Source organism: Scyliorhinus torazame, chromosome 11 (genome assembly GCF_047496885.1).
Source record: "Scyliorhinus torazame isolate Kashiwa2021f chromosome 11, sScyTor2.1, whole genome shotgun sequence".
NCBI classification, from domain to species: domain Eukaryota; kingdom Metazoa; phylum Chordata; class Chondrichthyes; order Carcharhiniformes; family Scyliorhinidae; genus Scyliorhinus; species Scyliorhinus torazame.
In genome coordinates this window covers 27356889-27374558 of record NC_092717.1, presented here as the reverse complement: position 1 = coordinate 27374558, position 17670 = coordinate 27356889, and the positions used below count along the sequence as shown (strand labels likewise).

The following is a 17670-nucleotide window of genomic DNA, read 5'->3' as shown; positions in this document are numbered from 1 at the left end:
CACCTTTTTTATGTAGAGGTATCAGCCTTTTGAATGTTTGAAGGGAACTCGTACTCGCTGCACAGGTCAGCAACTTATCCTTCAGCTTGATGACCCTGTGATGGGGGGGATGAAAGATACTTAACCTAGTTCTTCGTTGACATATTTTGTATGAATATGCCCTCGTTCTATCTAATTCAAATAGTTTATTTACATGGGTGCATTTAGGTCCTTTCATTATTTTTAATGCCTCAAAACTCTCAAGGCTATGCTATTATAGAGTAAAAGGATCTATTTCTAAGCCTACTGTGATAATTAAGGGTGTTTAAAAGATGATTCAATTTAGCGATCCTCTTTAAACCTTCATAAGGGTCAGTATTTCACCCACCATGTCTTTGTTATCTTAGCCTTTTCACTCCTTGATGGAGCATAGTTCACAGACAAATTCTCTTCATCTAATCCTGTCTTGGGCCAAACTCTCCAGTTGTTGCCATGTATAGCTCTTGGTGACTTCCGGGTGCGGCTATGCCTAGGTAGGTTGCACGTTCGGCAGCTCCCGCCAAGAATGGAATTTTGGGCTCATTTGCGCAGCCCCAGCGGCACTTGTACGACAGTTCCCAGTGTGGGAAGGTGATAGTAAGGTTCCCCAGCACTGTATGGAGTGGACCAGGAGTGGAATGAAGAGAGTGGGGGTGGAAAAGCAAGATGGCGGCGGGCAGAGATCAAGCAGCGTGGTCGCGGGAGCAGCAAGAGTTCCTTAAAAACTGCTTTGCGGAGCTGAGAGCAGAAATGCTGGCGCCAGTGAAGGCGTCGATCGAAATGCTGGTGGAGACCCAGAAGGCCCAAGGGGCAGCGATTTGAGAGGTGCGGCAGAAGGCCTCCGAGAACAAGGATGAGATTTTGGGCCTGGCGGTGAAGGTGGAGGCTCACGATGCGCTACACAAGAAGTGGCAGGAGAAGTTTGAGGACCTGGAGAACAGGTCGAGGAGGAAGAATCTTCGGATTCTGGTCTCCCTGATGGAGTGGAGAGGTCCGATGCTGGGGCATATGTAGCTACAATGCTCAACACGCTGATGGGCGCGGGAGCTTTCCCGAGGCCCCTGGAGCTGGATGGGGCTCATCAAGTCCTGGCAAGGAGGCCTAAAGCCAACGAGCCGCCAAGGGCTGTAGTGGTGAGGTTCCACCGCTTTATGGACAGAGAGTGTGTCCTGAGATGGGCGAAGAAAGAACGGAGCAGCAGGTGGGAGAATACGGAGATCCATGTCTCCCAGGACTAGAGTGCGGAGGTGGCCAAGAAGAGGGCTGGTTATAATCGGGCCAAGGTGGTTCTCCATCAGAAGGGGGTGAAGTTTGGAATGCTGCAGCCAGTGCGATTGTGGGTCACGTTTCAGGACCGTCACCACTATGAGACACCAGGTGAGGCGTGGACCTTTATTCAGACTGAAAAGCTGGACTCGAACTGAGGGTTTGTTGTGGGGAGGTGTTTACTGTATTTTGGGGGTGTTCTTCTTCTGGTTTCAGGCTGGGAAGAGGGGAAATGGGGAGGGGTGAGTGGATATGATGTGGGGGCTGTGTGAGAGTGTGGGCGCCGGTACTGTAGGGGCAGGTCCGCGCTGATGAAGGGGGGGGGAAGCCTGGGGATGGAGAGCTGGGGTGAGGTCGCAGAAAAAGGAGCTGCGCCATAGGAGGCGGGGCCGGCTAAGATGGAAAGCGCGGGCTTTTTCCCGTGCTAAGGAAGGGGGGGGGCCTTGGGGGAAGGATGGTGCTGGAGGAGAGCGCACAATGATCGACAGGGGGAGGTTGGGGGGATTCCCACGCTGGGGGGTCGGTGGAATGGTGGGAGTGGCCGAGGTCAGCAGGAGTCAGCTGACTTACGGGAGTGTAATGGGGGGAGCAAAATGGCTGGACGGTGATCCGGCGGGGGGGGGGGGGGGGGGGGGGGGGACTGGGTTGCTGCTGTATTGGCCAAAGGGGAGCTGGAGGTAGAAGAGGGAGTCGGGGCGGGGGACCGCCGCCTGGGGGACTGGAGGGTGCGGGAGGCGCGGGCACATGGCTGGCCTAAAAAAGGGGATGGCTAGTCGGGGGTGGGGGGGGCGAGTAGCGAGTTACTGATCCAATCGACCAAATTTCCCTCTATGCCATGCCTCCTTACTTTCTGCATGAGCCGACCGTGGGGCACCTTATCAAACGCCTTACTAAAATCCACGTATACGACATCAACTGCTCTACCTTCATCTATGTACTTAGTTACCTCCTCAAAGAATACAATCAAACTTGTGAGGCAAGACTTACCCCTCACAAATCCGTGCTGACTATCCTGGATTAAGCTGTATCTTTCCAAATGATCAGAAATCCTATCCCTCAGGACCCTTTCCAATAATTTACCTATGACCGTAGTGAGACTAACCGGCCTATAATTCCCAGGGTTATACCTATTCCCTTTCTTGAACAAGGGGACAACATTCGCCTCTCTCCAGTCTTCTGACACTATTTAAAGATTTAATCACCTGCTAATGCTCTCATTCCACGCATTGTCTGGCATCTTTGAATCTGTCTATATATATATATATATATATGTTTCTGGAACACACCTCTTCATTCACCTGAGGAAGGAGCAGTGCTCCGAAAGCTAGTGGCATCGAAACAAACCTGTTGGACTTTAATCTGGCGTTGTAAAACTTCTTACACTATTCCTGTAGACAGTGAGGACATAAAGATCAAAGCCAAAGGCTCTGCAATCTTATCCCTCGCCTCCCAAAGAATCCTAGGATATATCCCATCAGGCCCAGGGCAATTATCTATCCTCGGGCTTCACAAAATTTCTAACACGTCTTCCTTCCGAATATCTACTACCTCCAGCCGACCAGCCTGTAACGCACTATCCTCCTCAACAACATGGCCCCTCTCCTTTGTGAACACTGAAGAAAAGTATTCATTTAGGGCCTCTCCTATATCTTCAGACTCCATGCACACGTTCCCACTGCTGTCCTTTACCGGCCCTAACTTCATCTTGGTCATTCTTTTATTCCTCACATAAGTGTAAAAAGCCTTGGGGTTTTCCTTGATCCTACCCGCCAAGGACTTCTCATGCCCCCTCCTAGCTCTCCCGAGCCCTTTCTTGAGCTCCTTCCTAGCTATCTTGTATCCCTCAAGTGCCCTAACTGAACCTTGTTTTCTCATCCTTACATAAGCCCCCTTCTTCCTCTTGACAAGACATTCAACCTCTTTTGTAAACCATGGTTCCCTCACTCGACCATTTCCTCCCTGCCTGACAGGGACATACATACCAAGGACACGCAGTATTTGCTCCTTGAACAAGCTCCACATTTCAATTGTGTCTATCCCTGACAGTTCCTGTTTCCATCTTATGCTCCCCAATTCTTGCCTATTCGCATCGTAATTACCCTTCCCCCAGTTATAAATCTTGCCCTGCCGTATGTTCCTATCCCTCTCCATTGCTATAGTGAAAGTCACCGAATTGTGGTCACTATCTCCAAAGTGCTCTCCCACAACCAAATCTAACACTTGGCCCGGTTCATTACCCAGTACCAAATCCAATGAGGCCCCGCCTCTTGTCGGTCTATCCGCATTGTGTGAGGAAACCCTCCTGCACACACTGGATAAATCAAGCCCCATCCAAACTATTCGAATTATAGTGGTTCCAATCAATATTTGGAAAGTTAAAGTCACCCATGCCAACTACCCTGTGACTACCGTACCTATCCAAAATCTGCATTGCAATCTTTTCCTCCACAAATCTGTTACTGTTTGGGGGCCTATAGAAAACTCCTAACAAAGTGACCGCTCCTTTCCTATTTCTAACTTCAGCCCACACTACCTCAGTAGACAGATCCTCCTCAAACTGCCTTTCTGCAGCCATTATACTATCCTTGATTAACAATGCTACTCCTCCACCTCTTTTACCACATTTCCTAATCTTACTGAAACATCTAAACCCCAGAACCTCCAACAACCGTTCCTGCCCCTGTTCTATCCACGTCTCTGTAATGGCCACAACATCGTAGTCCCAGGTACCAATCCATGCTTCAAGTTCACCAACCTTAATCCTGATGCTCCTCACATTGAAGTATACACACTTCAAACCACCTTCATGCCTGCAGATCCACTCTTGTGACCATGGTACCTTCCTCAGTACTGCACTACCCTCAACTTCCTGAACACCAGCAACACTATCTCCTGGACTACAAATCAGTTTCCCATCCCCCTGCCAAATTAGTTTAACCCCCCCCCCCCCCCCCCCGAAGAGCTGTAGCAAATTTCCCTCCCAGGATATTGGTGCCCCTCTGGTTCAGGTGTAACCCGTCCTGTTTGTACAGGTCCCACCTTCCCCAGAATGTGCTTCAATTATGCAAGTAGCTGAAACCCTCCCTCCTATACCATCCCTGTAGCCACATGTTTAACTGCACTCTCTCCCTGTTCCTCACCTCGCTAACATGTGGCACTGGCAGCAAACCAGAGATGACAACACGGTCTGTCCTGGCTCTCAGCTTCCACCCTAGCTCCCTGAATTCCTGTTTTACATCCCCGTTCCTTTTCCTACCTATGTCGTTGGTACCGATGTGTACCACGACTTGTGGCTGCTCCCCCTCCCCTTAAGGATCCTTGATGTGAGAATCACGACAACACATTGATCAGCTGCAATTCTTGCTGAACTTAATAAATGAAAGTCCTTCCTTTAGCACACCCAGCTCTCCCCTGAAACTTTCTAACCAATCTCATTGTCTGAAACTGATATGAGAGAAACTCATTTCTGTCAAATGCCGTTTGGTCCAACCATATATATATTTTAATAAATTAAGGGGTAATTTAGTGTGGCCAATCCACCTACCATGCACATCTTTGGTTTTAGGTGGGGGTGAAACCCATGCAAACAAGGGGAGAATATGCAAACTCCACACGGACAGTGACCCAGAACTGGGACCGAACCTGGGACCTTGGCGCCGTGAGGCAGCAATGCTAACCACTACGCCACCGTGCTGCCCTTGGTCCAACCATATTAAATGTAATCTCTGTACTAGTTTGATTAAATTTAGTCGACAGAAGGTGAACAACATCATAATATAAATCAATCTTTAAAGCCACCCTAGACCAAATAGATTAAAAAAAAACAAATGTGACATTGTGATTTCCTCCTCAATATGTCCCCCTTCATCCACCACCACATTTTCGAAGTTTAGACTTCTGTAATACAGTACCGAAAAATAGCATAAAAGCAGATGCAGTTGTGACTTTAATTCTAGAAATCTTTTTGAAAATTCCCTTTTATTCAGATGTGTTTCCTTTAAACCCTCTCCCTCTTCTCTGCGCTGCACACACCATTGTCGTCCAGGAAGAGAATGATAGTGTCGTCTAAATATATTTCCATCTTTACTGACACAATTTGGGAATGGAGTAAAGATTTGTTATTTCTTGATCTCCTTATCTCCCCTCACTGATGAGTGGTATGTTCTATTACAAGGTACAAATCATAACCGCCTGCTCGAGCTAGTTGAGTTCTGCGTTTGCGTAGCGACAATTTTTATTTAAACTATTAATCTCTGGAATATCAACAGATCCTTTGTAAGCAAATTGCCCGAGGCTTTGCTCAGTATCCGGCTTCTGGAGCCTAGTTATGTTGTTTAGCTTGGTACAGCCAGGTAATGAATGAACTGGCTCCCTTTTACTCTGCCTCCTCTGTAGGTTATGGCAGAGGTTTTAAAATTTATTTTCCATGTGGCCTTTTCTGAATTGAAATGTCATTTTACTAACTGTGCAGTGAACAATAAGGAGCGAATCAGACGAGATTTTCTTGAGTTGAAGAGACAGCAAATCTATTAGATACTAAACCAGCTGAACAAAAATAATAATAGCTCAACAACACGCACACATGTATGAGAAATAAAAAAAGCTGGGGTTCAGTAAGAAAAAAGTAAAAGAGTATACGATTGTGTCCTTTGATTGTCTTTGAGGTGTAGATTGTTAAACGTCATGGCTGATTTGGGTTAGCTGGCTTCTTGGATGCAGTCAGGTGTAGAAGATGTTGCATTGCATGTGAGATCTCTGTTCGTGGGTAGTTTTATCATGTTGCCCCACCTGGACACGGGTCACAACTGACACATCACACAAACTACTTCTTGAATCAAGTTCACTTTGTTAGGACAAATGTGTCACTCAGACTCGTGCAGTTAATTATTGTCTCACAGACTATTACTTAACCCATAATAAAACCGTCACGCAGACGTCAACTCAGTAAGTGTCACGCACTCAAATGTCACCCAAATCAAAGCAGTTGGCCAAGCTTTCTAAAAGGATGCTTTACTGGTCACTGAGCCTTTGACTCGGGGTAATCTTGTGTGATGGTTGGTCCCAGGGTTTTCGCTGATGAAGCTTCGATTCCCTGCTTTGTACGACTTCTTCCAGTTTTTTTGAAGGTTCGATGTCAGTTTTACCACCCTCTGGCTGCTGAAGTTGTGTTTCACAGATCCAGTGAACAGGATCCATTTGTTCCATTGTGGCATAAGCAGCTTCCAGATTAGCAGTTTCTCTGACTACAAAGGTTATGTCGCCCCTTTCTCAGAGTCTGCAACTGTCTGCAGTTGCCTGGTTTCAATCATCTTCCTACTTACCTTGTTGCATAGCTGTTATCTTTTACCTTATCACACAGCTGCTAACAATGTCCCTTTGAGGCCAGGGGCTTCCTGCTGTCCCTGCATCCTGTCGTAGATACTGCATTTCCAGAAAGTCTCCAGAAAACCTGTCATTTCTTTAGTGTTTTTGCTATTTGGCCACGTTTCCCCATCAGGCTACAGTGTCTCTTGTAACTTGGCCATATTTCCCAGTAGGCTCAGGCTACTAGTAGGCCAGGGCCAGACTAGTAGCATTGACTTCTGCACCGGCAAATTCACTTGTTCTAAAAGAGAGAGGGGGAGTTCTTCAGCCTGTTTCTTCTGCTGAAGTCTTTATTTCAAAACTATCTCTGCTCTGGTGACCTCTCCTGACTTGATAAACCATTATCAAAGTTCTGCTGGCTATATATTCCAGAGGAATTTGATTACCGTGTCCGCTGTAGTCCTCGTGTAGCAGAACAGAACAGTCCAAAGATGTGCAGGTTAGGTGGATTGGCCATGATAAATTGCCCTTAGTGTCCAAAATTGCCCTTAGTGTTGGGTGGGGTTACTGGGTTATGGGGATAGGGTGGAGGTGTTGACCTTGGGTAGGGTGCTCTTTCCAAGAGCCGGTGCAGACTCGATGGGCCGAATGGCCTCCTTCTGCACTGTAAATTCTATGAAACAGGCAATTATGTTTTTGCTAACTCATCTCAGAAATTTGTGATGAGTTTCAAGGTAGTGTGAAAGCCAACAGGATGTGGGCTCTTTCACACTCCTTGTAGGGTTTGAGGGGAGGTGTGGTGGTGGTTTGAGTGTCTGTTACCACTTGGGTGGAATGCTGGTTGTATTCTGGCTGGCTAATAATAATAACTTATTGTCACAAGTAGTCTTCAATTAAGTTACTGTGAAAAGCCCCTAGTCGCCACACTCCGGCGCCTGTTCGGGGAGGCTGGTGTGGGCCAGCAGTTCTCCATTGCCTTAATAAGATTACAGTTTATTAAAATCCGACACTTTGCATTTTAATATCTCTTCCACAGGCAGTGGTGAGTTTCAATGGATCTGTAAATTGCCAGAATTACTCCTCAAAGTACATGGAGATTTCCTGAACTTGTTTATTATGTATAAATCCTGTAAATTCTCAGATCTATATATTTTCTAGCTATTGATATCATCTGACATTGAGCAGAGGTTTTTTAAAATAAGTTTCTGGAATAACAAATAGTCATTTGTTTTCAACTCTTTTTACAGGCAGCCATGGATATCCCAGGTCTGAGTCTAAGCCAGCAAGAATACTACCCATATGTGTATTACAAGATTGACTGCAACCTGCTTGAATTCAAATAGCTGCGGATGCAGTTTTCTCCAGCCACCTTGGCTTTTAGAGTATGGGTTACAGTAGTATTGGACAGATGCCTGCTTCTCTCTTTATTTCCTTTCAGCCTGGGTTAACTGGTGTTTGCTTACTCAGCCCTGCAATTAGGTACAGTCCTGTGATCTGTCTGCTGCTGTTTCCTTTGAAAACATGTGTCGACGTACTTTTTTTTAACCAATCAGGTATTGAATTATGTGCTGCAATAATCTGGATCTATATTTATGAACAAATTCATTATTTAAAAATAAAAAAAAAAGCCATTTGTGAAGTGCTGTGTGGTAAACTGCATTGGTTGTCAATATTCCTGAAAGACCTTGTTTACAACTGTATATTAATAGCGCAAGAGTTTGTATCATTTCACTCATTTACCTGTGTTTGATACATAGAATTTTAAATAGTCACTGGTCGTAACCAATCGTGTTTATTGAAAAAGTGTATGTGATGTACAGGGTCTGTACTGATGTTTTAAACATGACTCCAACGTGCAAAAACTGTATACATTCATGATTTATCACGCTGACAAAAATATGGAATAAATATAAAAGCCATGGGAACCAAGTATCTGCTAGTGTTGAAACTTTGTCAGAACTTTTGAAATCAGGTAATTTTATAACTTTAGACGGGCACTAGTGCTGCAGAAGTGTTTTAAATGATCAGTTAAATTTTTTTTTTTTAGCTTTGTACATTATTGTACAATTTACCATCGCCGGTTTAGGTGGCAGGACTCCAGTACAAACCGAACTTGAACATTACTGCTTTATTGTTTGCAAATGATTGGTGCTGAACAATTCGTATGCTATCTGGGTAAAGTAAAGAACCACATGCGGTGGTGTTTCTTCAAGTGTTGTCTTCGATAAGAGGTCGGGTTTTATCTAAAGCCATTTGTAATCTGCGGGCTATCTTTCATGCTTCACGTATTGACAGGCCAGTGCGTTTCAGTCCTGAAGGCCCCTCCATGAAGGTTCACTGGAAGGTTCCTGGGCCCAGAGGGTTGACCTATGTTGAGAGGTTGAGTAAATGGGGACTATGTTCTCTGGAGTTCAGAAGTAATCTCATTGAAACATATAGGATCCTGAAGGGGCTTGATGGGATAAGCACAGATTTTTTTCCCCTGGCTAAAACACTGGGGCCACAACCTCAGGATTAAGGAGTGGGGGTGGGGTGATTATTTGGGTGAGAGATGAGAGATTGTGTCACTTAAAAGTTTGTGCATCTTGGAATTCTCAAACCCTCAGGGTTGTGAATGTTCCATTGTTCTGCATATTTAAAGCTGAGACAGACAGATTTTTGGTGTCTCGGGGATAGGGAAAACCGGCTGGGGAATGGTGGAATTGAGGTGGAAGCTCAGCCCTGATTGTGTTGAAAGGCAAAGCAGGCTCGAGGAGGTCATGCGAAGTACTCCTATTTCTTATGTTCTTGTGGTCACATTGCTGATGGATAGGAATGGATTATTCCTGCCACCAATACAGGTGTCCTTCTGCAACTGATGACATGAGACCGGGGTGTGTTAAAAGCTGCATCAGGATCCAAATTACTTGATGATCAACTTGATTCTCAATGGGGCCTGGAATGCGAGCCTCTATAGCTGCCTAAAACTGACTGACCAAAATGGTGTGGGGCTGAGTGGGGTGGTATATCACTCTGCTCCACATTAAGGTAAATTTAAAAAGGAAAACCAAAAATCTTTTATGTTGGCAACAGTCCACTTGAACAGTCAGGGTTTCTATAGGCCCTTAACTTTCTAACTGCTTGCCTGTGTTTTTGATTAGTGTACAGTTTCACTTTGTTATTTTGAGCCAATCAATGAAGAATAATCAAAAGAAAGCACAACGGGAAATAAGTTACATTTGCGGGATGTGTGTTGCATGCACGACTGCTGTGACGGTGGATCTTGTGTTAAAGGAAATTGGAGAATTCGGTTTTTGATTGATATCTTTGTACTGTTGCTTTTCCGCCGTTCCTGCTTCTCTTTTCTGACCCTTCGCACTTTTTCCCTTTCTGCTTCTCCCTCGACGCTCCTTATCCTCATTGCCCTCGTCTATTCTCTTTCAACGCCTTATTTCCTCTCCTTTGGGTAGCTGTTGGTGTCTGATGAAGAAGGGAACTGCTGAGTGGGTGGGGTGAAGTACAATCAATTCAAGAAATAATCAAAGCATGGGGCCACCAGTCAACGGAGGAAGCTTGAATTGAGTAAAACTAGATAGTGTAACCTTTGGATTATGGGTGGTGGAATAATGTGGCTGTTGGCTGAGGGGGAAAAAAAGAATTCTGGTCCAAACTGGTCTTGTATGCCTTAAAATGGAACACCAGTAAAAACTGGGAAATAGGGATACTGGTCTGAACTGTTCTTTGCTATTTGATGGGGATCTGGCTCCTTGTGCTCCCTACCCTCACCAGACTAGAACCATAGAATTCCTACAGAGCAGAAGCAGGCCATTCGGCCCATCAAGTCTGCACGGGCCCTCTGAATGAGCACCCTACCCAGGCCCATTCCCCCACCCTATCCTCATAACCTCACTTAACCTGCGCATCCTTGGAAACTAAGGGGCAATTGAGCATGGCCAATCCATCTAACCACATCTTTGTACTGTGGGAGGAAACCCACACAGACATGAGAAAGTGCAAACTTCACTCAGTCACCCAAGGCCGGAATTGAACCCGGGTCCCTAACCACTGTGCCACCGCGCCGTCCTAATGCTAGCAAACTACAGTGGAAAACATGTGGATGGGAACTGCAGTGGTGAGGCTGAAAGACTGCCAGGTGGAGGGGAATCAAGCTGAGGAGTAATCCAGAGCAGACATAAGGTCATCAATGAGGCCCTAAAGCTGTGCCCAAAGGCAGGCTGGTAAGGCACATCAAAGAGGGAGAAGGCCTGAGGGAACCAGTTAATGGTCGTTCGAAGAAGGATGGAATTTTAAAAGAATATTATTTGCCTTTTACTGTTTCTCTTTCTCCCCCCCCCCCCCCCCCCCCCCCCCCCCAATTTTGTGGTGGGTTTGGAAGGTCTGAAGCAACAATCTGGCTGGGTATTGCACTGTCTCAAAAGGAAGAAACGCTTCCCTCTAGTGTGGAGATGATGTATTGCAGGGCTTGAGGGCTAAGCAAAATTCATTGCCAAGTGCAATAGAGGTAGTGTGACTGGTAAAGGCTAGTACTACACAATAAAAGTGCACACCCTCCGTATAATTAAGGTGCTATGTAACTGGGGACAGCGCAGGTCAACATAGGCAAAACAGCTTTGGTTTAGAGTTTGAAGATTGTGTTGAAATGTTTAACCAATGTATGTTGTCCACCAGCTATTAAAATTATTTTAAATGCTTAGATTCCATTTCAAGCATGTTTTCAATCCTTAAATATTCCAAACATGAAATAGATTTTGAATCTCAGTAAGACTTGGCTAAATACAAGTAACTACTTAAGAGGGAGACATGGGAACATTTTATAATTGGGAGTTCTGGATGAGTAAACCAATAACAAAGTTCATATCATGTACTTTGAAATATGGATGCAGAGGCCACGTCTATTCGTTCAGGTGAACGTAGAAGATTCCAGCCACCATTTCAAAGAGGACGACGGGATCTATCCCTGGTGAACTGGCTAATACTCATCCCTCAATCAATATGGCACAAATAAATTGCCTGGATATATTAACTTTGCTGTTTGTGGGATCTTGCTGTTCTCTAAGTCGGCTGCCGCATTTGCTACATTACAATAGTGACAACACTTCAAAAGTACTTCCTATCCGGCCCCGGGTCACTGTGGAGTTCGCACATTCTCCCCGTGTCTGCGTGGGATTCACCCCCACAACCCAAAGATGCGCAGGTTAGTTGGATTGGCCACGCTAAATTGCCCCTTAATTGGAAAAAAATATATATATAATTGGGTACTCTAAATTTATTTTAATGAAGTACTTTGGGCGGCACGGTAGCACAGTGGTTAGCACTGTTGATCACCGATGATCGGTCAGTATTGATAGTTACTGCGCTATTGGCCAATGGATGTTTCATGCATGACACTTTGCTAAATTGATAGGCAATTAAATGTGTGACGGACATTATTCTGCAGGTATCATACTTGAAAATGTTGTACATTTTTGGGGGGGAAATGTTTTATTTAAAACAAATTTAATATTTCCAGAGAGAAAACAGGTCCTATGCAAAGAGCCTTAACATAGTGAAAACAAACAGTGGGAAAGAATAAACATGTTAATAAAGCACTTCCCCTGTCAGCTCTGTTTGCCCTGCCCCACGTGTTCAACTAAACTAAAGTGGCTCTAAACCCCCCACTTCCCTCGGGTGTCGCTGCTGTTGGTTTCCCCCCCCCCCCCCCCCCCCCCCGCCCACTTAAGTCTTCTCTGCTCTCCTTCCTGGCTGCCCCCCTCTTTCCCCCCCCCCCCCCCTCCTCCCCCTCCCAAAACCTCCCCTACCCCCCCGAGGCCTGACTTGCCAGGCCAGCCCTGCGCTTGGCCCTAGCCCGCCCCTGACCTACATTTGCTACGCTGACTCCTGCCCTTGGCGCCTGTCTGTCTCCCACCCGAGCGCTCGGGCCCTCCCCCCACACACCAAGGACCCATTAACCTGATTGTATCTCACCGTGCCCTTTCAAGTCCCTTAACCATCCCCTAGCCCATCCCCCTCTCCGAGGCCCCGATCTCCTGCCAAAAGGTACCAACTGCAGGGCCCCCTTTGCAGGGCCCCTCTCTCTTACCCCCCCCCCCCCCCCGATGCTATCCCCCCAAAAAACCCTACACAATGCGTCCTCCAGCCCCCGCTCTCTGTCCCGGCTGAAAACAATCTTGGATAGAACATGACAGGACAGGATAATTTAACAAAGCGCCGCCACACAAAAGCTCTGAGAGCCCAGAGTCCTTTAGTTCAAGTCCAGCTTTTAATAAAAGTCCACACCTAGTCAGAGCAAATTAGGTTAACAGACGCCGTCACTGTACAGCACTGAGAAAATTAAGTGCCCGTTTGTTCAAGTCCAGCTTTTCTTTAATAAAAGTCCAAACCTGTTCTGGTGTCTCAAAGTAGTAGTGGAGTTCCTCAAACGTAACCCAAAGCTTCGCAGGATGCAACATTCCAAACCTCACCTTTTTGTAGAGGGCTGCCTTTACCTTGATGAATCCTGCATGCCTCTTGGCCAGCTCCGTTCCCAAGTCCTGGTAGATGCGCACCTCACAATTCTCCCATCTGCTGCTCCTCTCCGCCTTGGCCCATCGCAGCACACGTTCCCTGTCAGCAAGCCAGTGAACGCGGACCACCAAGGCCCTCGGTCGGTCGCCCATTCTGGGCTTCCTTGCGGGGGCTCTGTGCGTCCCATCCAACTCCAGGGGTCGGGGGAAGGCCTCCGGCCCCATCAGCGCCTCGAGCATGCCTTTCACGTATGCACCCGCATCCGACCCCTCGCAGCCCTCGGGGAGGCCAACGACCCTCAAATTCTGCCTCCTGGCTCTGTTCCCCTGCTCTTCAAGCTGCTCCTGCATCCTCCTCTGGTGGGCGTTCAGCTCTTCCACCTCGTGCTCCAGCTCCGACACCGAGTCCGCCTGGCTGGAGAGCTTCACCTCGACCTCCCTGAGCGCCTTCTCCTGGACCGCCTGCGCATCGACCATTCGGTCCATTACCGCCCTCATCGGGTCCAACGTGTCCTTCAATTCAGCGAAACAGTTCTTTTAAAAAAAAAAAAACTCCATCTGCGGCTCCCTTGGCCACTGAGCCTCTGCTCCCTGGTCCCTGCCGTCCGCCATGTTTCGCTGCCTGGCCTTGGGTTGCCTTGGGTCCCCGTTGCTCCCGCTTCGAGCCCTGCCGCTCCACTCGACCACTTGTGGTCCAGCTGCCAAAAAATGTTGTACATTAGAGCATATTTAATTATATAGATTACAGTTCAACATTTGTGTTTTGTTTAATCAATTTTATCATGACACTGAAGACACCGTTTAATCTTCAGAAAATGAAAATCCCACTGAAAAGTCAGACGAGTCATGTTGTTTTACTAAAGTTTAGTGAAGTTGATATAATTAGCCATTCATCCACCCACTTTCCATGATGAAACGCAAGAGAAACATATAAACTACGACAGATCACTGGAAAGTTTGGTGGGTAAGCAGTCATGTTTATATATCTTTAAGGAGGGTGGCATGGTAGCACAGTGGTTAGCACTGTTGCTTCACAGCTCCAGGGTCCCAGGTTCCATTCCCGGCTTGGGTCACTGTCGGTGCAGAGTCTGCATGTTCTCCCCGTGACTGCGTGGGTTTACTCCGGTTTCCTCCCACAGTCCAAAGATGTGCGGGTTAGGTGGATTGGCCATTCTAAATTGCCCCATAGTGTCGGGTGGCGTTAGTGGGATAGGGCTTAGGTCGGTTCCAAGGGCCGGTTAGACTCGATGGGCCAAATGGCCTCCTCCTGCATAGATTTCATAGAATTTACAGTGCATCAGGAGGCCATTTGACCCATCGAGTCTGCACCGGCTCTTGGAAAGGGCACCCTACCCAAGCCCACATCTACACCCTATCCCCATAACCCAGTAACCCCACCCAACACCCAATAGGGAAATTTATCATGGCCATCTTTCAACTGTGGGGGGAAACCCACGCACACACGGGAAGAACGTGCAGACAGTGACCCAAGCTGGGAATCGAACCTGGGACCCTGGAGCTGCGAAGCAATTGTGCTAACCACTATGCTACTGTGCTGCCCACGCTGCACTTGAAATTCTATGTTGAATAGGGACACTGTCATATTAAAAATCTTAAATTTATACATTTTTAGTAGCTAATGCGATGGTCTGGTCACTCAACTTTATTACTGAATAAGCGTGGTATTTATTGGAGGCAGTGGGGCGGGGGGGGGTCTCACTCATTGGCTAGAGAGCTAGCCTCTTTTAGGAAAGGTCTGCTCTATTAAGTGCCACTCAGATGTGGAACTGGACAGTTGGAGCCCTATCCCGGAATCCAGGATCCTGTGGCTGAGGTCCCGCCCCCTAACAGCTGCTGGCCAATCAGAGGCCAACAGCTCCATTGAACTGCAGTGCCTCTGGGAGATGGTGGCCATTGCCAGTAATGCACCTATCCAAGAAGGTGATACTTTTGTTTTGGTTTAGGTCACTGTCCCTTTAAATCAGCCACAATGCAAAAGATTGAAAAAGCAGGCATGGATCAATACAAACATCGAGGCTCATCAGTTCGTCGCCACGGTTATTGGAGGGAGGGGGAGGGGGGGAGGAGAAAGAGTTATGTAATTAAATGTATTAGTGTTGAGGTTTCTAAATTAGTTTCCAAGGCTACAGGTTCAAGAGTGCTAGAAAGCTGTATTCCAAATCTGTTCACACTCGGTTGGTAGCGTGATGACCAGTTATTTTTTGATTGAGTGTCTATTATTCAAATCTTTGGCTCCTGAAATAAAATGCTGCAAATACATAACAGATCGGCCAGCATCAATGAGGAATTGATACCCAAACTGTTGAAATGTTGGCTCTTTCGGACGCTACCTACCCTTGTTTGCTTCTGGCATTTCCGTTTTGTTTTAGATTTGCAACTTCTCAACTTTATAAAAAAAAAAAAAAAATTTTAATTATAAATTTAGAGTATCCAATTCATTTTTTTCCAATTAAGGGGCAATTTAGTGTGGCCAATCCACCTACCCTGTACATCTTTTTGGGTTGTGGGGACGAAACCCACGCGAACACGGGGAGGACATGCAAACTCCACACGGACAGTGAGCCAGAGCCAGGATCGAACCTGAGACCTCAGCGGCGTGAGGCAACTGTGCTAACCACTTGCGCCACCGTGCTGCCCTTCCAGCTTCTCAACTTGAAGGACTCTGCTCAGAGGATCTGGAGTTCTGAAAGTTGGTCGGAATAATGCACGGCACCAAAAAAATACTTTTACTGTATCCGGGTATGTGCCAGGCTGCACTGTACCACCAGAGGGTGGTGTGTACTTGTGGAAAAGACGGACTTTTGCCAGTTACTCTGAGTTTTCCTTTACCCTACAGTCATCGTTGCTTTTGCAATTCACTTACTGATCATCATTTATGTGGTCAAATTACTTTGCAAGTCCGCTTCCTAACACAGAGGCCCATCTGATACTTGTGTTTAAGGTCATGAAACTATTTGAAAGGGTAGATAGCCAGAAATGTTAATGATCTGGGAGTGAAGGGAGGCGGTATGCTCATGAAGTTCGCTGATGATAGGAAAATTGGTCATGTAGTAAATAATGAGGAGAAAAGCCTTACATTACAGGATGATGTAGACGAGCTAGTCTGATGGACAGAACAGTGGCAAATGGACTTTAACCCTGAAAAGTGAGATTGTCACGCATTTTGGGGGGAACCAACATGGCAAGAGAATATACAACGAATGGTAGGACCCTAGGAAGTAGAGGATCAGAGGGACTTTGTGTGCAGGTTCTCAGATCTCTCAAGGCATTAAGACGGATGGATAAAGTGGTTCGGAAGGCATTGAGGTGGCATGGTGGCGCACTGCTGCCTCACAGCGCAAGGACCCAGGTTCAATTCCAGCCTTGGGTGACTGTGTGGAGTTTGCACTTTCTCCCGTGTCTGCGTGGGTTTCCTCCGGGTGCTCCAATTTCCTCCCACAGTCCAGAAATGTGCAGGTTAGGTGGATTGGCCGTGCTAAATTGACCGTTGGAGTCAAAAAGGTTAGGTGGGGTTAAGGGGATAGGGTGGGCTCTTTCAGAGGGTTGATGCAGACTCAATGGGCCGAATGGCCACCTCCTGCAGTGTAGGGATTCTATACAAGATACTTGCCTTTATTAGTCGAGGTGTAGAATATAAGAGCAGAGAGGTTAGACTGGAGCTGTATAAAATGCTCGTTAGGCCACAGCTAGAGTACTTTTTTTAAATAAATATTTTATTGAAAATTTTTGGTCAACCAACACAGTACATTGTGCATCCTTTACACAATATTATAACAACACAAATAACAATGACCTATTTTATAAACAAAACAAAAAAATGAATAAATAATAAATAACAAAAATGAAAACTAACCCTAATTGGCAACTGCCTTATCACAAGTAACACTCTCCAAAAATATAATTTAACAGTCCAATATATAATTATCTGTAGCAACGACCTATACATATTATACAGTATATATTAACAACCCTGAGAGTCCTTCTGGTTCCTCTTCCCCCCCCCCCCCCCCCCCCCCGATCCTGGGCTGCTGCTGCTGCCTTCTTTTTTCCATTCCATCTATCTTTCTGCGAGGTATTCGACGAACGGTTGCCACCGCCTGGTGAACCCTTGAGCCGACCCCCTTAGAACGAACTTAATCCGCTCTAGCTTTATAAACCCTGCCATGTCATTTATCCAGGTCTCCACCCCCGGGGGCTTGGCTTCTTTCCACATTAACAATATCCTGCGCCGGGCTACTAGGGACGCAAAGGCCAAAACATCGGCCTCTCTCGCCTCCTGCACTCCCGGCTCTTGTGCAACCCCAAATATAGCCAACCCCCAGCTTGGTTCGACCCGGACCCCCACTACTTTTGAAAGCACCTTTGTCACCCCCATCCAAAACCCCTGTAGTGCCGGGCATGACCAAAACATATGGGTATGATTCGCTTGGCTTCTCGAGCACCTCGCACACCTATCCTCCACCCCAAAACATTTACTGAGCCGTGCTCCAGTCATATGCGCCCTGTGTAATACCTTAAACTGAATCAGGCTTAGCCTGGCACACGAGGACGACGAGTT

General features: G+C 46.7%; 1 protein-coding gene across 1 annotated transcript in view; it reads left to right on the top strand.

Annotated features, from left to right (window-relative positions):
* The window catches only part of atp6v1c1a (ATPase H+ transporting V1 subunit C1a), a 116419-nt gene extending 107901 nt beyond the window's left edge, over window positions 1-8518 (top strand). The window contains exon 13 of the mRNA XM_072467071.1: window positions 7836-8518. Coding sequence (XP_072323172.1) covers window positions 7836-7931 — 96 coding nt within the window. The 3' untranslated portion in view covers window positions 7932-8518. The remainder of the gene's footprint in view (window positions 1-7835) is intronic.
* Window positions 8519-17670: the final 9152 nt, after the last annotated feature.